Genomic DNA, 21,670 nt, shown 5'->3' on the forward strand with positions numbered 1-21,670 from the left:
GAAACTAGATTGTATAAAAACCACATTGTAAACTGAGTTCACATGTTCAGGTGATCATAAGACCATAAGACAAAGGAGCAGAAGTCAGCCATTTGGCCCATTGAGTCTGCTCCGCCATTTTATCATGAGCTGATCCATTCTCCCATTTAGTCCCACTCCCCCACCTTCTCACCATAACCTTTGATCACATCTGAATTGCAGCATTAAAATTTTACAAGTTATAGATAAGGATTTTAGTTGCTCTGGATAAATCAGAACTACATGAAATAAAAATCCAATAGCAGTAACCTTTGGAACAGGAAGAAATAAGGTTGCATATTTTTATTTGGACAAGTACAGAACAACTTGTATCACAACTTCTTTTTATGACATGATCAACAACAGGCACTCAGAGTGCTCACAGATATGTACATATAAAAGGTGCAGCATTCAGCTGATCATGATAAAAAGTTAAAATACCTGAATTTTCAGACTTAAAGCTTGTGTGCTAATCCAATTCAAACATACTCCGCAGGACATGACCAGCATGAAAAAGACAATTCCGCATAACACAGAAATGTGCTGTACTTTAAAATCATTTAACTACTTTGTAGTGTTAGTGCTGAGCCTGAGCCCTTGGGAGTTCCAACTGCACACATTTATACTTGCAGAGAAATCTAACCTCTTTCCACACTTTGCAGCATGTGATATTAGATTACTTGCCATAGGCAGCACCTCATTTCTGAAAAAGGTTCAAGATCCACATATGGTACTGCTCAACTCTCATTGTTCCTTGGTGATTTAAAAGTAGTGGTAGTCAAAGGAAGGGTGGGTGCATAAGGCCAATTAGCCTAAATAACTTTGTTAACTATGCAGAAAATCAGTTAACATTCTCTATCCTGCCGAACATAGAAGCCTATTTGACTGGAATGAGATCCTTTTATCCAAGGTAGCTATAGGAGGTCTCAAACTAAAGTGAGGCAAGACCCATTAAGCTACTAACTTCTAGCTCACCCCACATCAGCATGAGATTAGGCAGACTGATGAAAATAGCGGGAAATTTATATGTGGAGGTTGAGCTTCTTTCAAACAATAAGGGAGACTCATTGATAATCCACAATCTTGTCTTTGTATATTCAACCTCCACTAACAGAAATACAACACTAGTGGGAGGTGGGGCACTGAAGACTTACAACTGTAGGATGATCTGGAGCACAACAATATCAAATTACTTACCACATTACACTTTCAGGCCACAACAGCAATGTTTAGGGTGGGGTGGGGGTGGAATAAACAAATAAACACCAACTTTTTTTCTGGTAGACACTAGAAAATCCACCACATGAGGTGGCCACTGTACAAATTCAAAGAGCTATTCAAGATGACAATATTCACTTCATATTTAGCCAATCTCTCTTCAGAAACTTGTTTAGTGAATGGTCTGACTTCCTAGATTATGGGAATTAATTATTCCATCTACAGTTTGCAGCCAATTTAACCTTTCAATTGATGTTAAAGTTAGAACAGGCCTGAAAGCTTAGAGCAGGGAGTCCCAACCATTTTTATGCCATGGACTTCTACCATTAATTGAAGGGCCCATGGTCTTCAGGTTGGGAACCCCTGGCTTAGAGAAACGTGCGAGGATGGAAGACAGGTTCAATGCATTTTTGTTACCGGAAGTCATTTCAGGATATTAATTACAAGCTTTAAAACTGACCAGAGGCCAAAGAATCAAGTTAATTGAGACAGACCTCAGCAGGCTGCCACTAAGGCACAAAGACCATCCAGCTTGAAACAAGATGGTGGAGTGTGAACTAAGAATAGCATTTTATAAATGGTAGAGAGTTAAGAGATCAAAACCACCTCACATGGGTAAAAGTCATCCAATGGTGCTTACTCAGGCCAACTCACCTCTTTCCTTCCTCTCCACCAAGCTGGTGAATAATCCTGTTCATATATTGAATGAAGAGAAATAAAAAGATGCCATGTTTGATTTGCAGCAAGTCAGATTGGTATGTAAATTTAAATAAATCTGATTCCTGATGCTCACACCAAACCAAAGAAAAAAATTTCACATCTGAAGTCAATCAGATGCACCTCAGCCAGAGGTATGAAATTGAGGTCAATTTGGCAGGGTGCATATTAAAACAATTACCACAACTGCTCGCATAGCAACTTAGTGCCTCTGTGCTGGTAGAAGGAATTTGTAAAAAACACTTTGCAGGTAATGCAAAAATTCTCATCTTAGTTCTTTCTGTAATTCTTCTGTCAAGTCCTGTGCAACAGTCGAAGTAGGTAGAACAAAACCCACAGGAACAATAAACAAGTTGGTAAAGAGAGTCCAAGCAGAACAGTGGCAGCCATATTTTCCATACCTGCTAGACTGAAATTTACTGTGATACGAATGGGATAATTTTAAGGAGCTAAAACAAGTCCACAGTCCATGTTCAAACTAAATGAGGTATTACTGATCCATTAAGAAAAAAAACAACCTCTTTACCAAACCAGTACAGTTGAAAAGGACTTTTTTTTTTGAATCAGTACAGCATTAAGATAAATATGCATTAAATTTACTGGTTCATTTTCTTTGCAAATGCAGGAAATTGTTGCTTAGAGAAGAATTGTTGGTAACATTCTTATAGTATTTTTGGGAAGGAATGATAAGATTCAACATGGATAATCCCCTCCTCCATTAAGAAGGCTGCAGGTGTTCCAGTTTTCTAGTTTAATACAGGAGTTTAAGGCTTCGGTGGTAAGATCCTCTGAGAACTTTTCAGTGGTCAAAACGCATAAAACAGAAGTCATGCATTCACGACTAGTAAGGGTCTAACTGAATCTCAGTGTAATCAAGGGCCATTACAGGTCAGCGTGTTTGTAAAACCCCATTTGTTCAGTCTATAGAAGTTATCTCACTGTATTCTGGAGCACTCATTCAGCACATTCCAGCTGATACATTTATTTTAATCACTCATTAGTGACTCCCAGTCTGCACAGTCCGATGAAAAATATCAGTTGGTTTTAATATGTGGAAGAGGCCGTGCTCATGGCATCATCACCAAGCTTTGTGCTACTGGGATGTACGCTGGCAAAATATCGGACATCACGGTCTTGATCTGCCTGCAATGCTGTAACACTTTGCTCTATGGCTTCCTGCTGAGAGCTGCTAGAATTCAGGAAGTATTCTGTAAAATCAAACATCAATAATAGATAACATTAGTAGTTTGGTAAAACAACAGTTAGTTATTTCTCTAACCTTAAGTCATCATTTCCCTACCAAGGACTCTAGAGGGATCATAAACATAAAAAAAAAAACACATCACAGCAATGCACAGGATTGCAAAAGGCTGCAGAGGATTGTAGACCCTGCTAGCTCCATTATGAGCACAATCAAGCAGTTCTTTGAGAAGCAGTGCCTTTTACTAAGGATCTTCACTATTCAGAACTTGCCCACTTCCTGTTACTACTATAAGGGAGCTGATATAGGAGCCTGAACACCTCTTGCCCTCCATCCGATTTCAGAATGATCCATGAATCTATTAAGACTACCTTGTTATTACTTATTTTGTAATTTTTCTTAAGTCTTTGCACTGTATTGTTGCAAAGTAACAAAATTCATATCATACAAGACAGAGCTAATAAATCCAATTTTGAAGAGCATTACCAACTAAAATTTAAAAACATCAAGTGCTAACATGGACATCTACATTACCAAACCCTCACTGATGAAGTCTGTATCAATACACGATCATGTTCACATACTCCCTATTTTGCAAAATTTACAATGGCTGCATCCAAATTCAGTATCTGCTGAGGCTGATTTAACTTCTGGGAGCAATTGGCAAGAGATTCAACATTTGTGGAAAACTGAAGAGGTCTAACAGTGACCAATTTCAGATGGCTACTTTGAGTATTTTCCATTTTCAACCTTCTTGCCATTAAATAAGGAAAATATTACGATAGACCACAATATTTTAAAATATTAATTATAAACAAATACAGTTAAAGATAATGCAAAATAAATACAACCACTGATATTGTTAATGTAGAAATTGACCTCACCTTTTTCCATCAAGGTTTGCCTCAAAGTTTTTGCTAGCAACACTCTGATGTTTGGCACAGGATCAGATGCCAGCTGTAGCAAATGTGGCATCAAATGCTCAGCAAACTGCTCTATAGGGATATAATCATCTTCAATCACAGCCTGCAAGTTGAAATATAATTATACAGAAAGAAGTCATTCCCAAATATTTAATGTAAAAGTAGCTCAATTCCAAAAGAAATGGCATTAAGTTATTTTATTACAACATTTATCTTTTGTACTGCACAGCAAATTAGTTAATTAACCACACTGGAATCAGCGAACAGTTAGGAACTTGTTTCCTGTTTATGGGATGTCAATGTCATTGATGCTGATGCTATTTGCTGCCCATTCCCAAATTGCCTCAGTTTAGGGATCATAAGTTTTCATTAACCGCATGGGAGTATCACTTAAGAATAGTCCAATGCCAGAAAAATCCTTCAGCCCACTGCTGCTGAACCCTATACTGAATTCTAATTTTCTCCTGCTGTTACATGACCCATATCCCTCCATTCTCCATATATTCTTGCATCACCGCTACTGTGAAACACCGTCATCATATCTGCTAACACCATTGTCCTCAGCAGCCTGTTCCAGGCATGCATCATACTGAGCAAAAGAAAATTAACCCAATTTCCTTTAATCCTTTCCACTATCATTTTGAATGCATATCTCTAGCATGACATTTCTATAGTAACTACAGGATTTTAAAAATACTTTTATATGATTCAGCACACATCTATAACTAACTTCCCACGTTAATTGGATAGCAAATAGTTTAGATCTAAAAATGGGCAATAACGTTTAAGATGTACACATATCAAATGCACAAAATCTTAATTATATCTAATAATTATGCTCAAAAGTGCACTTCATTGCATGCAAACTTCTCTCATAGATGAGAGAAATACAATGTCGAGAGGTTCAGTTAATAATAAATGAGAATTTTTTACCTGGCAGACAAAAACAAAGGCTTGACGACCTGACCACTTCACACTATGGCAAAACTTATCAACAAGCTCATTGATCAAGTCCACTGCCAATGCAGGAGTTGAAGATGCATAAAATTTTCTAATCATCTCACTCACCTGTAAAGAGAGACTTAATCAATAACTTGTGTCAGCTTTCATGCAAAAAAAATCTCAACTCCAAAGCTTTTCAAGGCTGCAAATTTACAAGAATGACTGGCTAGAAATCAGCAGCATCAAACCCAAGATACTTCATACATTTACTACAGAATTTAGTTATTTTCCTTCCACATCGACAGAAATATGTCAAAGAGCATTAAGTGTAATTTAATGCATGTGAGGAATGATCAGCTATGATGTTAAAATTTGTAACTGTGCCTTTGTGTGGAAACAAAAACAGACCATTCTTTAGAATACATATTCATCAAATAAAATGAAAATTAGTTATTACTACTGTATCTCCTACTCTTTTTTTTGGCTCAAGTTGATATCAGTTTGCAAGCCTCTGTCAAGGATTAAATCATTAGTTGAAGAACTGAGCACAATTTCACATTTCAATATAGCACCAAGAGACTCAGCATTACTGGACTGGCTACAATGCTAAACATTAAGATCTTGTCTTTCTATCATTCAAAACTGAACCACTTTTTTTTGGTACCCTGATTATTTTTTAAAAACTCAGTTGAACCACAATAATTAATCGCAGGTAAATAACTGAAACCTTTGTTATAAAGGTGATTAACCTTGAAAGTTATTTGTAGAGAGTGATGCACTCTGGAGTATATCAGCATTATGACAAGGTAAGATATAATCAGAAGTCATATCACTTTCTTAAAGTGTAGATCCATGGGTGCAAGGTCTTCCACAACATTCAAAATGATAATATCCAAAGAAAAGAAAAACAAAATATTTAAATTTTCAGGCCAGATGGCCTCTGTGGATGAAGAAACAGTATCTTTCATAGAATCCTGATAAAGAAGCTAAATCATTCTGAATTATCGGCCCAAAATAATTCTCTCCTATACCTGCTTAGGGTTTTTAGCATTTTCTGTCTTTAGTTTACAATTTCTGCACCCACCTGCCTTTGATCTGAAACAACAACTCTTTACACTGAAAAACACAATGCAGCATTTGCAGTGATGTTTTCATTGCAGATTTAAGGCATCCACATCTTGTCAGAGTCAGAAAAATAAATGTCCCAATTTAACTGTGGGAACTTGCATGCTGGATCAAAATCAGTCTTTGTTTAATGCTTGAATATAAACTCTGTTCAATGTGAAATATTCCTCAGGGAGTAGATATCAGAGTTCTTTGAAGATAGAAATACGAGGGGTGATTGATAAGTTTGTGGCCTAAGGTAGGAGTCAATTTTAGAAAACCTAGCACATTTATTTTTCCTACATTTACACACTTAGTCCAGTAGTTGTGGAGCATACGGATCCCTTCTTTGTAGAAGTCGGCGTCTTGGACCTCCAGAACTGGTCCACAACAGGGGTGATTGATAAGTATGTGGCCTACGGTAGAAGATGAGTTATTAACTTCAAACTTTCTGCATTTTCACTCAGAGTTGAACTGCACGTGCATGTAACGAGAGCTGTATAATTCATCTCCTTCTACCTTAGGCCACAAACTTATCAATCATCCCTGCTGTGGACCACCTGGAGGTCCAAGACGTTCTCTTTACATGCACATGCAGTTCAGCTCTTTGAGTGATAATGCAGAAAGTTTGAAGTTAATTACTCATCTCCTTCTACCCTAGGCCACAAACTTATCAATCACCAGTTGTGGACCACTTCTACAAAGAAGGGATCCGTATGCTCCATGACCGCTGGACTATGTGTGTTCATGTAGGAGGGGACTATGTTGAAAAATAAATGTGCTAGGTTTTCTAAAATTGACTCCTTCTACCTTAGGCCACGAACTTATCAATCACCCCTCATATACTTGCATTCTGCATTGCCAGGGAGACCTCAAGTTGCTAAACTTACCAGTCGGTAGGCAATCCATCTGACTGAAGATACCTTATCTGCACAGAGGCTGAGAGATAAGGGCCGTAGATAGTCATATACATCTTTGGGGTTGTACAGTTCTAGGAGCAAAATAAGTTGCCTAAAATAAAGTTGAGAAATAGTCAAATACTATGCTTGTAGTGAGGAAACTAAGCACTCAAATGCAAATACCATGCAAATCAAGTTTTGGGAGCAAGGGAGGATAAAAGAGGAACGAAAAAAACATTAGCAGTAAGTATGAATAAGGTGACAGCATAAGGAGAAAAACAATAAAAGATATAGCAACAGCTGATAGCAAAAGAGCTGAAGAAAACATCAGACAATTGTCTTGGGCTGCATTCCTTCAATGGTGAACCATTTTAACTCTGCAATGATTCTCACAATGGCCAGAAGGTTATGCAAAATTTAACTGGAACTCTGCCATAAGGAGTGTCTTACCTGTAACAGATGCTCCTGTCACGAGGGTAAACACATAGATAAGATTTTCAGTAGCTTGAATTTTTATTTTATAGAATTAATTTTTAAAATAATTAATTCCAGTGTTATACATTTTGCCATTAAAAAGAGAAGCTGACAAAGGGTTTCAAGACTTTCAGGCTGCTCAGGCACTAACCCAACTCTGAATTAAAGACTCTGCTTCAATTGTTCTAACTTTAGAAACCAAGTACTATCCACTCTATATCCCAAGGGAGCAGTTTAAAAATAACACCTTCAGAAAGAAAACTTAAAATGCTGTATATGCTCAGTATGCCAAGAGCAAATTAATAATGAAGGAATGAATCATGAGGTATGTTACAGGCAACAATGTGTACTCAGGTTCTTCTCCATCCACAGGGAAGCTTGCACACACTAACAGACACTCAAAATATACAAAATAAATATTCTCAGTTCATTCCACTGTCCTTGAAGCCTGTTATAATTCTCCAAGCTCTACACCTGCATCATTATTTTATGTTGTCAGCTGTGATTGCATTGCAAACTCAGAAGGTTTGCCCCAACAATCTTTGACACCAACTTTAATTCACCAACTAAAGATCCACTTTTAGTGAATCTACTATATTCCCTTCAAAATCCGTAACATTCAAACAGGATTGCTTTTAAAAATAAAACTACTGTTATGGAATAAGGAGGTTTATAGAGGCTTGAGAAAGGAGCTTGCTGTCACAAAAAAACTGTGGGTCACTTGTTTAAGAAAAATAACAGGATGGCTTGAGTCGCAAAACTAGATTGAGGTGCTTTTATCTACCTCAAAACAAGACAAGAACAATATATATATTGTTTTTGTCTTGTTTTGAGGTAGATAAAAGCACCTCAATCTAGTTTTGCGACTCAAGCCATCCTGTTATTTTTCTTTATATATATAGCTACCTTCAGACTAAACACAAAAGAAAACTAACCCCAAAGCCTTGGTAACCTGAGGCTTATAACTGCTAAGCCCCGCCCCTTAGACCAACCAAAAGCTAATTAACTCAATTATCCAATTAAAGATGGTATCCTCCACCATCAGCACACCTGTGCAGGTTGCTGCTGCCTCGATATGAGACAGCTCCATGCAGCAGCTCCGGTTCAGACCCAGTCACTATTACCGCTGGGGATGAGTGTTTTACCGAGTGCGCCATGTGCCGTCCGTAGTCAGTGACGAGCCTTCGTCACACTTGCCCAGGTGGATTGGAGAAGGATACTGGAGGGGATGACGGCAGAGCAGAAATGGCTGAAGTTTCTGGGAATAGTTCATAAGGCACAGGATAGAAATTCCCCACAGAAGTAGAAATTGTCAAATGGCAGGGATAGGCAACTGTGGCTGACAAGGGAAGTTAAGGACTGCATAAAAGTAAAGGAAAGGGCATATAAGGTAGCAAAAGTGAGTGGCAAGTTGGATGATTGGGAAGTTTTTAAAATCCAGCAAAATGCAACTAAAAAAGTTACGAGGGAAAAGGTGAAATATGAGGGCAAACTAACAATATAAAACAAGATACTAAAAGTTTTTTTGGTTGTATAGAGAGTAAAAGGGAGGTGAGAGTTGATATTGGATCACTGGAAGAAAATGATGCTGGTGACGTAGTAATGGAGGACAAAGAAATGGCAGATGAACTTAATGGGTACTTTGCATCTGTCTTCACTGTGGAAGACACTAGCAGTGCACCAGTGGTCCGTGAGTGTTAGGGAGCAGGTGTGAATGCCATCTGCTATTACAAAGGAAAAGGTGCTACGCAAACTGAAAGGTCTTAAATTGGATAAGTCACTTGGACCAGCTGGACTGCATCTCAAAGTCCTGAAAGAGGTTGCTGAAGAGATAATGGATGCATTGCTCATGATCTTTCAAGAATCACTTGATTCTGGTATTGTCCCAGAGGACTGAAAAATTGCAAGTGTCACTCCACACTTTAGGGAGGAAGTCACAAGAACGGAAATTATAGGCCAGTTAGCCTAACCTCAGTGGTTGGAAAAGTGTTGGAGTCTAACATTAAGGATGAGGTTTCGAAGTACTTGGAGACTAATGATAAAATAAGTCAAAGTCAGCATGGTTCCTGTAAAGGGAAATCTTGCCATACAAATCCGTTAAGAATTCTTTGAGGAAGTAACCAGCAGGGTGGACGAAGGAGAAGCAGTGGATGTCATTTATTTGGATTTTCAAAATGCATTTGATAAGGTATTGTACATGAGGCTGCTGAACAAGATAAAATCCTATGGAGTTACAGGAAAAATACTGGCATGGATAGAGGAATGGCAGTGAGTGGGAATAAAGGGGGCCTTTTCCCGGTTGCCTGCCAGTGACTTGTGGTGATCCTCAGGGGTCAGTACTTTTCACATTGTTTTTCAATGATTTAGATAGTGGAATTGATCACTTTATGGCAAAGTTTCTGGATGATATGAAGATAAGTGGAGGGGTAGGTAGCGCTGAGGAAACAATGTGATTGCAGCAGGACAGACAAATTGGAAGAATGGGCAAACAAGTGGCAGATGGAATACAGAGTTGGGAAACGTATGATAATACATTTTGCTAAAAGGAACAATAGTGCAGACTATTATCTAAATGGAGAGAAAATTCAGTCTGAGGTTCAGGGGGACTTAGGAGCCCACGTGCAAGACTCCCAGAAGGTTAGCTCACAGGTTGAGTCTGTGGTAAAGGCGGCAAATGCAATGTTGGCATTTATTTCAAAGGAAAAGAATATAAAAGCAAGGAGATAATGCTAAGGCTTTATAAGACACTAGTCAGACCACACTTGGAGTACTGTTAACAGTTTTGGGCCCCATATCTCAGAAAGGGTGTGTTTTCACTGGAGACAGTCCAGAGGAGGTTCACTAGGACGATTCCAGGAATGAAGGGGTTAACAAACAAGAAGCATTTGGCATAATTGGGTCTGTACTTACTGGAATTTACAAGAATGTGGGGGGGGGGCGGGGGGAATCTCACTGAAATCTACCAAATGTTGAAAGGACTAGATAGGATGGATGTGGAGAGGATGTTTCCTCTGGTGGGAGTATCCAGAACTAGAGGGGACAGCCTCAAATTTGAGGGGCGAACTTTCAGAACAGAGATAAGGAGGATTTTTTTTTTTGCCAGAGGCTAGTGAGTCTATGGAATGCTCTGCCAAAGACTGCGGTGGAGACCAAGTGCGTGGGTATATTTAAAGTGGAAGTTGATTGTTTCCTGATTGCTCAGGGCAAAGGATATGGTGTAACCAACAATTAGTGCTAGAATATTATGATTATATCCAGCACGAATGTTTAATGCCACTTGACATCAAATTACATTATATCACCAACATCCTGAGGATGGCCAAGGTCAAAAACCAAACTTATCAGCCACACACACACGTAGCCTGGCATTAGAACAGGTCAGAAAGTGAATGGTGATAATGAATGGTTTGTCACCTAAACAGCAGGCAATCTGCAGTACTAGAATAGTCTCTACTCACTTGGAGTAGGAGTGCAGCTCCAACACAAACATACAGCACTATTCATAATTAAGTCAAAGTAGTTTATTGGCCACCACTGTAAACTACTAATTCCTCCATCACCAGCTTGCCTTGCCCACAATGTATACCAAATATATGACACAAGTGATTATCAAAATCTAACTTAAAAAGAAAGCTCACACAATTTAATTACATTAACCAATTTACTTAGATTTTGTTTGCTACTGTCACATCTTCAAGATGTTACACCATCACAACTATTCAAAGACAATTATTCACAACAGTGGCAGCTGCTTCCATTTCTCTTTAATTAATTTTGTTCAGAAGAATGGGGGGAGGGTAATCTTATTGAAACGCACTGGATATTGAAAGGCTTAGATAGAATGGACATGGAGGGGATATTTTCAATTGTGCAAGAGTCTAGGACCACAGGGCATAGCCTTGCAATAGAAGGGCATCCCTTTAGAACAGGTGAGGAATTTCTTTAGCCAGAGAGTAATGCATCTGTGGAGTTTCATTGCTACAGAAAGCTGTGCAGGCCAAGTCACTGGGTACATTTAAACTGGAGGGTGATAGGATCTCGATTAGTAAGGTTGACAAAAGTTTACAGCGAGAAGGCAGGAGAATGGGGGTTGAGGGGGAAAACAACTCTGCCTTGATCAAATGGCAGAGCAAACTCAATGGGCCGGATGGCCTTTCTGCTCCTATATATTATGGTCAATGCAGCAACTAGTACAGGTTTTACAATAGTACCTCACAAATTTATCAAGAAAGACAGGGACATGGGAAGATCAGCTGCAATCTCCCAGCTAGATCGCACCTGTTCACAATTGGAAATACATTTGCCCTTCATCACTGCCCATTTGAATTCTGAAAGTCTCTCCTGAACAACAATGCAGACACACTTTCAGTGCACAATGATTCAGAACTTGTGATTTTTCTCAAGACCAGAGGAGGAGAACAAATGGATACCATGGTGGCATAACGGTTAGCACAATGCTCTTACAGCTCAGGGTGTTGGGAGTTCAGTTCCAGCGCCATCTGTAAGGGGTCTGTATGTTCTCCTTGTGAACGCGTCGGATTCCTCTGTGTATTCTGATTTCCATTTACAGTCTAAAGCAGCACTGGTTAGTATGTTAATTGGTCATTGTAAATTGCCCTGTAGCTAGGCTAGGATTGAATAGGTGGGTTACAGCATGGCCTGTTGGACTGGAAGGGCCTGTTCTGTGCTGCACCTCCAAAAAAAAAGGGAAAGGTACGTCACATCCAGAGTTTCTCCGGTTAGTGGACGATTTCCCTCCACGCCTCTCTGACGTAGAGCAGTGGTTTGCATTGCCTTCTGCCAGGTGAGTTTCCAAAGAGATCACCAGCTCATAACCCAGCATCGATGGAAAGCGTGCAGGGGAGCCAGCTGGCTGGATTCGAACCCGGGACCTTTCATACTGAAGTCTGATGCTGATGCCACTATACGACCAGCTGGGTCCAAATAATAAAAAAATTATACAGTGCTGGGTTTGTCAATAATGCTCATAGCCAATGAAGAAAATAAGCCTTCTAGATTTGAACCCAGACACAATAGTGTAATGTTATGAATTCTAGAAGTTATGCCATGCAGAAGCAATTGAATGGAAATAAATGTATTGGAATAGGGACTGGGATAGTTACAGTGGCATGCAAAAGTTTGGGCACCCCTAGTCAAAATTTCTGTTACTATGAATAGCTAAGCAAGTAAAAGATGAACTGATTTCCAAAAGACAAAGTTAAAGATGACACATTTCTTTAATATTTTAAGAAAACTTTATTTCCATCTTTTACAGTTTCAAAATAACAAAAAAGGAAAAGGGCCTGAAGCAAAAGTTTGGGCACCCTGCATGGCAGTACCTAAGTAACAACAAGTATCACAGCTTCTAAACGCCTTTCTGTAGCCAGCTAAGAGTCTTTCAATTCTTGTTTGGGGGAGTTTTGCCCATTCTTCCTTACAAAAGGCTTCCAGTTCTGTGAGATTCTTGGGCCGTCTTGCACGCACTGCTCTTTTGAGGTCAATCCACAGATTTTCGATGATGTTTAGGTCAGGAGACTATGAGGGCCATGGCAAAACCTTCAGTCTGCACCTCGAGGTAGTCCATTGTGGATTTTGAGGTGTATTTAGGATCATTATCCTATTGTAGAAGCAATCCTCTTTTCATCGTCAGCTTTTTAACAGATGGTGTGATGTTTGCTTCCAGATTTTGCTGGTATTTAATTGAATTCATTCTTCCTGCTACCAGTAAATGTTCCCCATGCCACTGGCTGCAACACAAGCCCAAAGCATGATTGATCCACCCCTGTGCTTAACAGTTGGAGAGGGGTTCTTTTCATGAAATTCTTCATCCTTTTTTCTCCAAACACTGCAGCCAAAAAGTTCTATTTTAACTTCATCAGTCCACGGGACTTGTTTCCAAAATGCGTCAGGCTTGTTTAGATGTTCCTTTGAACCTTTTGAATAGAACTTTTTGGCCGCAATGAGCAAAGGTATGTTTGGAGTAAAAAGGGTGCAGAATTTCATGAAAAGAACCCCTCTCCAACTGTTAAGCACACAGGGGTGGATTGATCATGCTTTGGGCTTGTGTTGCAGTCAGTGGCATGGGGAACATTTCACTGGTAGAGGGAAGAATGAATTCAATTAAATACCAGCAAATTCTGGAAGCAAACATCACACCATCTGTAAAAAAGCTGACGATGAAAAGAGGATGGCTTCTACAACAGGATAATGATCCTAAACACACCTCAAAATTCACAATGAACTACCTGAAGAGACGCAAGCTGCAGGTTTTGCTATGGCCCTCAGTCCCCTGACCCAAACATCATCCAAAATCTGTGGGTAGACCTCAAAAGAGCAGTGCATGCAAGACGGTCAAGAATCTCACAGAACTGGAAGCCTTTTGCAAGGAAGAATGGGCAAAAACCCCCAAACAAGAATTGAAAGACTCTTAGCTGGCTACAGAAAGCGTTGACAAGCTGTGATACTTGCCAAAGGGGGTGTTACTAAGTACTGACCATGCAGGGTGCCCAAACTTTTGCTTCGGGCCCTTTTCCTTTTTTGTTATTTTGAAACTCTAAAAGATGGAAATAAAAGTTTTCTTGCTTAAAATATTAAAGAAATGTGTCATCTTTAACTTTATGCCTTTTGGAAATCAGTTCATCTTTTACTCGCTTAGCTATTCACAGTAACAGAAATTTTGACCAGGGGTGTCCAAACTTTTGCATGCCACTGTGCACACTAAACAATAAAAATGATAAGGAAGGTAGAAAACACTGCACTTAAAAAAAAAGCAAAATCCTGCCAGACACAAATCGTCTTCAAAATGCTGCAGATCTGAATAATTTGCGGCTAACATTTTGCAAATTATGGGGTGGGGTGGGTGGGTGGCGGAGTATCAAAGCCTTTGAAGTAATGCAGTGAAGATCCAGTAGAATTATATGTACACTCAGTGGCCACTGCTGCTGGAGCCCAATCACTACAAGGTTTGACATGTAGAACATTCAGAGATGCTCTTCTGCACATCACTCTTGTAACGTGTGGTTATTTGAGTTACTGTTGCCTGACAGTTTGAACCATTCTCCTCTAGCCTCTCCCACTAACAAGGCATCTTTGCCCAAGAACTGCTGCTCACTGGGTGTTTTCTCTTCTTTTTTTGGCAACATTCTCTGATAGTTCTTGAGACTGTTGTCTGTTCTCTAGAACTATTTCTGAGAAACTCAAACCATCCTGTCTGGCACCAACAATCATTCCACAAAGTCATTTAGATGAATTTGAAGGAAATTTATATTAGGCAGGAATTGGTGTTGGATAGGCTGTTGGGTCTGAAGGCTGATAAGTCCCCGGGACCTGATGGTCTGCATCCCAGGGTACTTAAGGAGGTGGCTTTAGAAATCGTGGATGCATTGGCAATCATTTTCCAATGTTCTATAGATTCAGGATCAGTTCCTGTGGATTGGAGGGTGGCTAATGTTGTCCCTCTCTTCAAGAAGGGAGGAAGAGAGAAAACAGGGAATTATAGACCAGTTAGCCTGACGTCGGTAGTGGGAAAGATGCTGGAGCCAATTATAAAAGATGAAATTATGACACAGCTGGATAGTAGTAACAGGATTGGTCCGAGTCAGCATGGATTTACGAAGGGGAAATCGTGCTTGACTAATCTTCTGGAATTTTTTGAGGATGTAACTATGAAAATGGACAAGGGAGAGCCAGTGGATGTGGTGTACCTGGATTTTCAGAAAGCCTTTGATAAAGTCCCACATAGGAGATTAGTGGGCAAAATTAGGGCACATGGTATTGGGGGCAGAGTACTGACATGGATTGAAAATTGGCTGGCTGACAGAAAACAAAGAGTAGCGATTAACGGGTCCCTTTCGGAATGGCAGGGGGTGACTAGTGGGGTACCGCAGGGTTCAGTGCTGGGACCGCAGTTGTTTACAATATATATTAATGATTTAGATGAGGGAATTAAAAGTAACATTAGCAAATTTGCCGATGACACAAAGCTGGGTGGCAGTGTGAAATATGAGGAGGATGTTATGAGAATGCAGGGTGACTTGGACAGGCTGGGTGAGTGGGCAGATGCATGGCAGATGCAGTTTAATGTGGATAAATGTGAGGTTATCCACTATGGCGGTAAGAACGGGAAGGTAGATTATTATCTAAATGGAGTCAAGTTAGGAAAAGGAGAAGTACAATGAGATCTAGGTGTTCTTGTACATCAGTCACTGAAAGCAAGCATGCAAGTACAGCAGGCAGTGAAGAAAGCTAATGGCATGCTAGCCTTCATAACAAGGGAAATTGAGTATAAGAGCAAAGAGGTCCTACTTCAGCTGTACAGGGCCCTGGTGAGACCACACCTGGAGTACCGTGTAGTTTTGGTCTCCAAATTTGAGGAAGGACATTCTTGCTATTGAGGGAGTGCAGCGTAGGTTCACAAGGTTAATTCCTGGGATGGCGGGACTGTTATATGTCGAAAGATAGGAGCATCTGGGCTTGTATACTCCGGAATTTAGAAGGCTGAGAGGGGATCTTATTGAAACATATAAGATTATTAAGGGATTGGACACACTGGAGGCAGGAAGCATGTTCCCACTGATGGGTGAGTCCAGAACCAGAGGCCACAGTTTAAGAATTAGGGGTAGGCCATTTAGAACGGAGTTGAGGGAAATCTTTTTCACCCAGAGAGTGGTGGATATGTGGAATCTCTGCCCCAGAAGGCAGTGGAGGCCAAGTCTCTGGATGCTTTCAAGAAAGAGATGGATAGAGCCCTTAAAGATAGTGGAATCAAAGGTTATAGGGATAAGGCAGGAACTGGATACCGATCGTGGATGATCAGCCATGATCATAGTGAATGGCGGTGCTGGCTCAAAGGGCCGAATGGCCTACTCCTGCACCTATCGTCTATTGTCTATAAAATTTCTTTCCCATTCTGACGCTTAGAACAAATTAACCTCTTGACCATGTCTGCATGAAAAGTTACAACTGCAATAAGATAAAATTATTTGCCCTATTCCCACTTAAACAGAATGAACCAAGATCAAGCAAGTAAAGATTCAACAAATTATTAAAGGTTTGGAGATACTGGAGAAAAATTATCACCTGATTAATCCAAAGACAATGGTGCCACAAGTCAAGAACTTTTAGTAGAAGGATGAAGGAGAAACCAGAATTTGTTTCACAGTGGGTAGTCAAAGATTGAATAGTTAAGCACAGATAGACTAGAAGGGAACTGAAAATAAAGGCAAAGAGATACAGTAAAGGTAAATGGATAGATTAAAGGGAATGAGTCACTGAATAAACACCATCATAATTGTTCAAATTCTTTGTACTTTGCAAACTTCTGATTTTTATTATAAAGGATTTGTGCTGGGTCCACTGTTGTTTTGTCATATATAGACCCCGATAAGAATGTTGTGATATGACAGATGATACTAAAATTGATTGTGTTAAGGACAGTGAAGGTTGTAGACTTAGCCACTCCATCATGGACACAAGCCTCCTCACTCTCAAGGTCACCTTGAAAAGGTGGTGCCTTAAGAAGGTGGCATCCACCATGATGGATCCTCACCACCCAGGACATGCCTTCTTTTTATTACTACCATCAGGGAGAAGGTACAGGATCCTGAAGATTCACACTAAAGATTTTAGGAACAGTTTCTTTCCCTCTGCCATCAGATTCTGAATGGTCAATGAACTTAAGGACACTACCTCATCACCATTCCTCTTTAACACTTAAAATATTATTGTAAATTACAGAAATTTATAATGCCTGAATTGTACTGCTGCAACAAAACAACAAATTTCACGACTTACGGCGGTGACAATGAACCTGATTTCAAAGTTACAACAGGGAGGATCTAGATCAACTGGGAAAATGGGCAAAGAAAAGGCAGATGGAATTTAATTGAGAAGTGCAGTGATTTTTTTGGGAATCTAAACCAGGGAAAACATAACTCCATGAATTTCAGGGCACTGGGGACAGTTCTAGAATGGAGAAAAACAGTTGTAAAAGCTGTGTTTGATACAATCGCCTTCTGTTGGGACATTGAGTAAGGGAGTTGGGATATCACGTTACAAGATGTTGGTGAGACCATACCTGAAATATTGTGCGCGGTTCTGGTCGCAATATTATAGGAAGCATGATTAAACTTGAAAGGGTGCAGAAAAAATTCACAACAACACTGCTGGGAGTGAGAAGCTTGAATTACAGAACAAATCAGATAAGCTGGATCTGTTTTCCCCGAGAGAGGAGGCAGCTAAGGATTGACCACAGTGAAGTTTATAAAATCATGGGGGGCATAGGTAAGGTGGATCATCTTTTTCCCTGAGGTGGCAAATCTAAAATCAGAAGGCATAAGTTTAAAGTGAGAGGGACAAAATAACAGGGATCTTGGGGGCATATTTTTCCTCTCAAGAGGGTGGTGGGTGTATGGAATGAGCTGTCAGGAGCCACAATACTTAATAGTTTGGACAGGTACATAGAAGGATAGGTTTAGAAGAATAGGGGCCAAATGCAGCAAATGGGATTAGCTCAGGCAGGTACCTTGCTCTGCCGAAGGGCATATTTCTCTGCTTCACGATTACATGATCCATATGCAGTTCAAATAAGTGCATACAGATTGTAGACAACTATTCTAGGCAATGAGCCAAAATTGCTAGAATTGGCCCATACAATTGTGGTTTTTTTCTCTGAGTCAGGTTTGTGAACAGAGACTGCTATAAACAAACACTAAGATTTACTTACAATTCAGGTAGGTATTATCAACACAGAATTGCTTTATGTACAAAAATCTTGTTATAAGAACAATTTAATTATCAGGAAGGGTATGATTACATACTCTGCAGCAAGTTGTTTTTACGCACTGGTTGGTAAACCACGAATTGATGGTGATTATTTTAAAACTGAGAGGATAAAAATAACTGTGGCCAGGAGAGAAATCAAGCTTAAGTTCAGATTTTGGAGCAGAATTGAATAGGAACTATTTACATATTAAAAATGCAAATTGTTCTTTAAACATAAAGTAATTATTTTTAAAAATTTCAGCACAGACAGCAATTAATTTATCTGCTGCAAAAAAATACCCAAGAAATATCTATAGAATATATTTAAAAATTAGCCCACTCAAGCCAAAAAGAAAAGCTGTGGAATATTCAAATTGCTCATTAAAGCACGTACTCAGAAAGCTCAGCTCTGAAGCGCCAGTTCCTGCTGTTATCTGTTACCATAAATTCTTGGAGCTGAGATAGATACTCCCTTCTCTTTTCTGCTTGAAGCAACTGTAAAACAAAGCAAAAATGATTTGATAGTAAATATTTTTAAAAGGATAACCTGTAATGCATATTGGTATACCAGAACATTGAATCAAAAATGAGGAAAATTTCACTACTGCAGATATTATGTAATAAAATATTCAAGTTTACAAAATTAATGTTTAGGGAATAACAGGATAGATATACAGTTACAACCACATCCATCACCTACTTTAATGTAACTATCAAAGTAGTTTATTTACTATTCGGTGAATTTTTTGTTGATGAATTGAACACTTTTCCCTTGGTGACTCAGTCCCCAAAACAAGCACATACAAGTTAAGCACAGCTCAAGCCTACAAAATAGTCATGGTTCGAAGGTGGAGGAATTCTGAATTTTTCAGACAGTTTATTTTGCACTGCAAGTTTTCGCATCCCTATCTTTGAAGGAATTGGTTCATTGCTGTGGTGCAGGTCCCATAACACTGGGAATACCTCTGTAACTGGTCATCAATTGCATGGATGTTTTCCAGGTGAGGCTGCTTGACAAAATAGTAATTTTATCAATGTTAACAGGGATTCCCAGACAGATCAGGAGTAGATACCCTTATATTACAGTAGTATTTAAGAACAAACAATTAAAATGGCATGGCACAGAAGACTGCATATCAGCCAAATACTGGAAAATAGATTAGCAGAGATAAGTACTGGCAGCTGGCACACGGACATTGCGGGTTAAAGGGTTTGTACATGGTTTAGACACGGGTGGTTAAGGTGCACAGCACAAAGTCAAAATGACCAGTTTGAGTAAGGCTCAACTGAGGGATAGTCATCAATATTCAATTTCTTTTCTATTAGATTCATTGTGCTCTTCTCTCTCCTTGCCTCTAATTGTCATTTTCAATTCAGCATCAATTCAGTGGTCATTTTCATTCTGTGGTCTTGTGCCAAAGGATAATTCCAGAAAGAATTCTTGTGGACATAAAGATCCCAATTACACAGGAGGTATTAGAGACACAGGAGATTGCAGGTGTTGGTACCTGGAACAAAACTACTAGACAATCTCTGTAGGAGGTACTAGATCCAAATTCCAACAATAAAAATACAGGCTATTAAAATCTTGTACCTGCCCACACCACCTGACAACACTTTACATTCTGAGACCACTAACAGACTGAAATCGCTGAACCCAGAAATTACCTTTAAGAAGTCATATAAGTGTTTTAAGACTCCTATTCGTACTTCATCGAGATCTTTTAAAAAACCATTAAAAATGGGAACCAAATCTGCTGCGGTCAACTGATCTCCAAGAATGACTGCCAACTCATGAATGGAGAATGCAAGAGTCCTTCGAACTTTCCACTGAAAATTCAAAGCAGAAATACTTAAAACAAGTAGATACGGTACATAGCTACATCTTACCATGTATACATTTACCTCAATTTTTAACGCTGATTAGCTACCTTTATTTTGCAACACCCATTTCAGAAAGATATTTTCCACTTTTTCATCCAAAACTAAAGGTGGAATGGTAGGGCAGGTAGAGATGGGAAGGCATGAAGGAAAGTTGATAATACTGAAACATGGGAAGCTCAGCTTGAAATGGACTACTCCTGGACCCAGAAGATTTTTAACCTTCTCCAAGATGGTCAACGGCATCAACATGCAAAACTTAATTTCAGTTTTTTTTTTGCAAGTTTCAACCTGATAACACTTTGACATGTTTTATATCAAGTACACCAAATTTGACTCCACACAAAACTTTGCTTTTACTCTGCTGAAATACTTTCAATCTGGTAGTTGCACATTTGATTTTTGTTCCACACTCTGCATTATAAATATTGCTAAAATTTTAAGTCTGAGGGTTCACAAATACATTACCTAGCCAAATATCATCCTTTCATATCACAACTACTCTAATCACAGATCATTACATTTTCAATGAAAAAAATCAAGTTATAGTTTCAATTCAAAAACTGCTAATTCAAAATTATTGGCTTTAATTCTATTTTCTTTAATGGGGATGATCACATTAAACATGACATTGTTTTTTTAAATGTGGATATAGATTCCAAAAGGAAAGAAGGAGATGTGGCTTCACAACAGAAGCCCAGCTTTGATCCTGGCCTTGGGTGGTGTCTATGTGGAGATTGCACATTCTCTGTGACTGCAGTTTCTTCTCGATGCTCCAGTTTCCTCCTACATCCTAAATAAGTGCATTATGGTAGTTTAATTGGCCATTACTAATTCCCCCAATGTTTAGCTGAGTGGATGAATCTGGGAGGAATTGATCAGAATATGCAGAGAATAAAATAAAGGATTAGTGTAAGTGGGTGGTTGATGGTCAACACAAACTTGTTGGACCCATTCCTGTGCTCATAAAGGGACCATCCTGGCAATTTTATCTACCTTTGGCTGTAAGCACGTAATCCAACAATAAGGGCATTGTACTATGGAGGATCTCAGTGCTAAACCCAATACTCCTCAAACACAAAGACTACATGCCACTTTCTGTATCCTTAAGCAAGAGTACTGCAAGTTCTGCATTTACAAATGCCTAGGTAAAATCCTCACAGACCTTTATGATCATTCTGCCGCAGGTGAGTCATTAGGGCAGTTGAAAAGAACTGGAGAGGATTATTTTTATTAAGACATATGAATTATATACAAATACAGACCATTTATTTTCAATAATTTATTATATGGAATACCTGCATATCTGAGGCCAGTGTCTCATATGTATTTTTCAGGCAATGCCAGTTTTGCCTGCCTAAAGTGAACGCCACACCAGGGAGACTATAGGCACAGTGCTTTGCAATCTCCGTATCAACCGTCTGGGCACGTGAAGGATCAGTCATTGAAAGATATTGATCTAGCAATGCTTGTGGAACAACATCCTGGACAAGGAAGAGAAAATATTTTAAAAGAAAATCAATCTTCTAGCT

The 21,670-nt window shown here is 39.3% G+C and overlaps 1 protein-coding gene across 10 annotated transcripts in view; it reads right to left on the reverse strand.

Moving 5' to 3' along the window:
* Nucleotides 1-273: 273 nt before the first annotated feature.
* The window catches only part of LOC134352043 (serine/threonine-protein phosphatase 4 regulatory subunit 1-like), a 76,428-nt gene continuing 55,031 nt past the window's right edge, over nt 274-21,670 (reverse strand). For 7 of the 10 annotated variants that reach the window (XM_063059130.1, XM_063059193.1, XM_063059123.1 and 4 more), the window contains 7 exons: nt 21,437-21,622; nt 19,926-20,087; nt 18,652-18,752; nt 7,014-7,134; nt 5,011-5,145; nt 4,039-4,180; nt 274-3,161 (listed from right to left, as the gene is read on the reverse strand). In XM_063059130.1, coding sequence (XP_062915200.1) covers nt 2,998-3,161; nt 4,039-4,180; nt 5,011-5,145; nt 7,014-7,134; nt 18,652-18,752; nt 19,926-20,087; nt 21,437-21,622 — 1,011 coding nt within the window. In that variant the 3' untranslated portion in view covers nt 274-2,997. The remainder of the gene's footprint in view (nt 3,162-4,038; nt 4,181-5,010; nt 5,146-7,013; nt 7,135-18,651; nt 18,753-19,925; nt 20,088-21,436; nt 21,623-21,670) is intronic. The other 3 variants (XM_063059186.1, XM_063059168.1, XM_063059177.1) reach the window with 1 other exon arrangement.

This window comes from Mobula hypostoma, chromosome 1 (assembly GCF_963921235.1).
Source record: "Mobula hypostoma chromosome 1, sMobHyp1.1, whole genome shotgun sequence".
NCBI lineage: Eukaryota > Metazoa > Chordata > Chondrichthyes > Myliobatiformes > Myliobatidae > Mobula > Mobula hypostoma.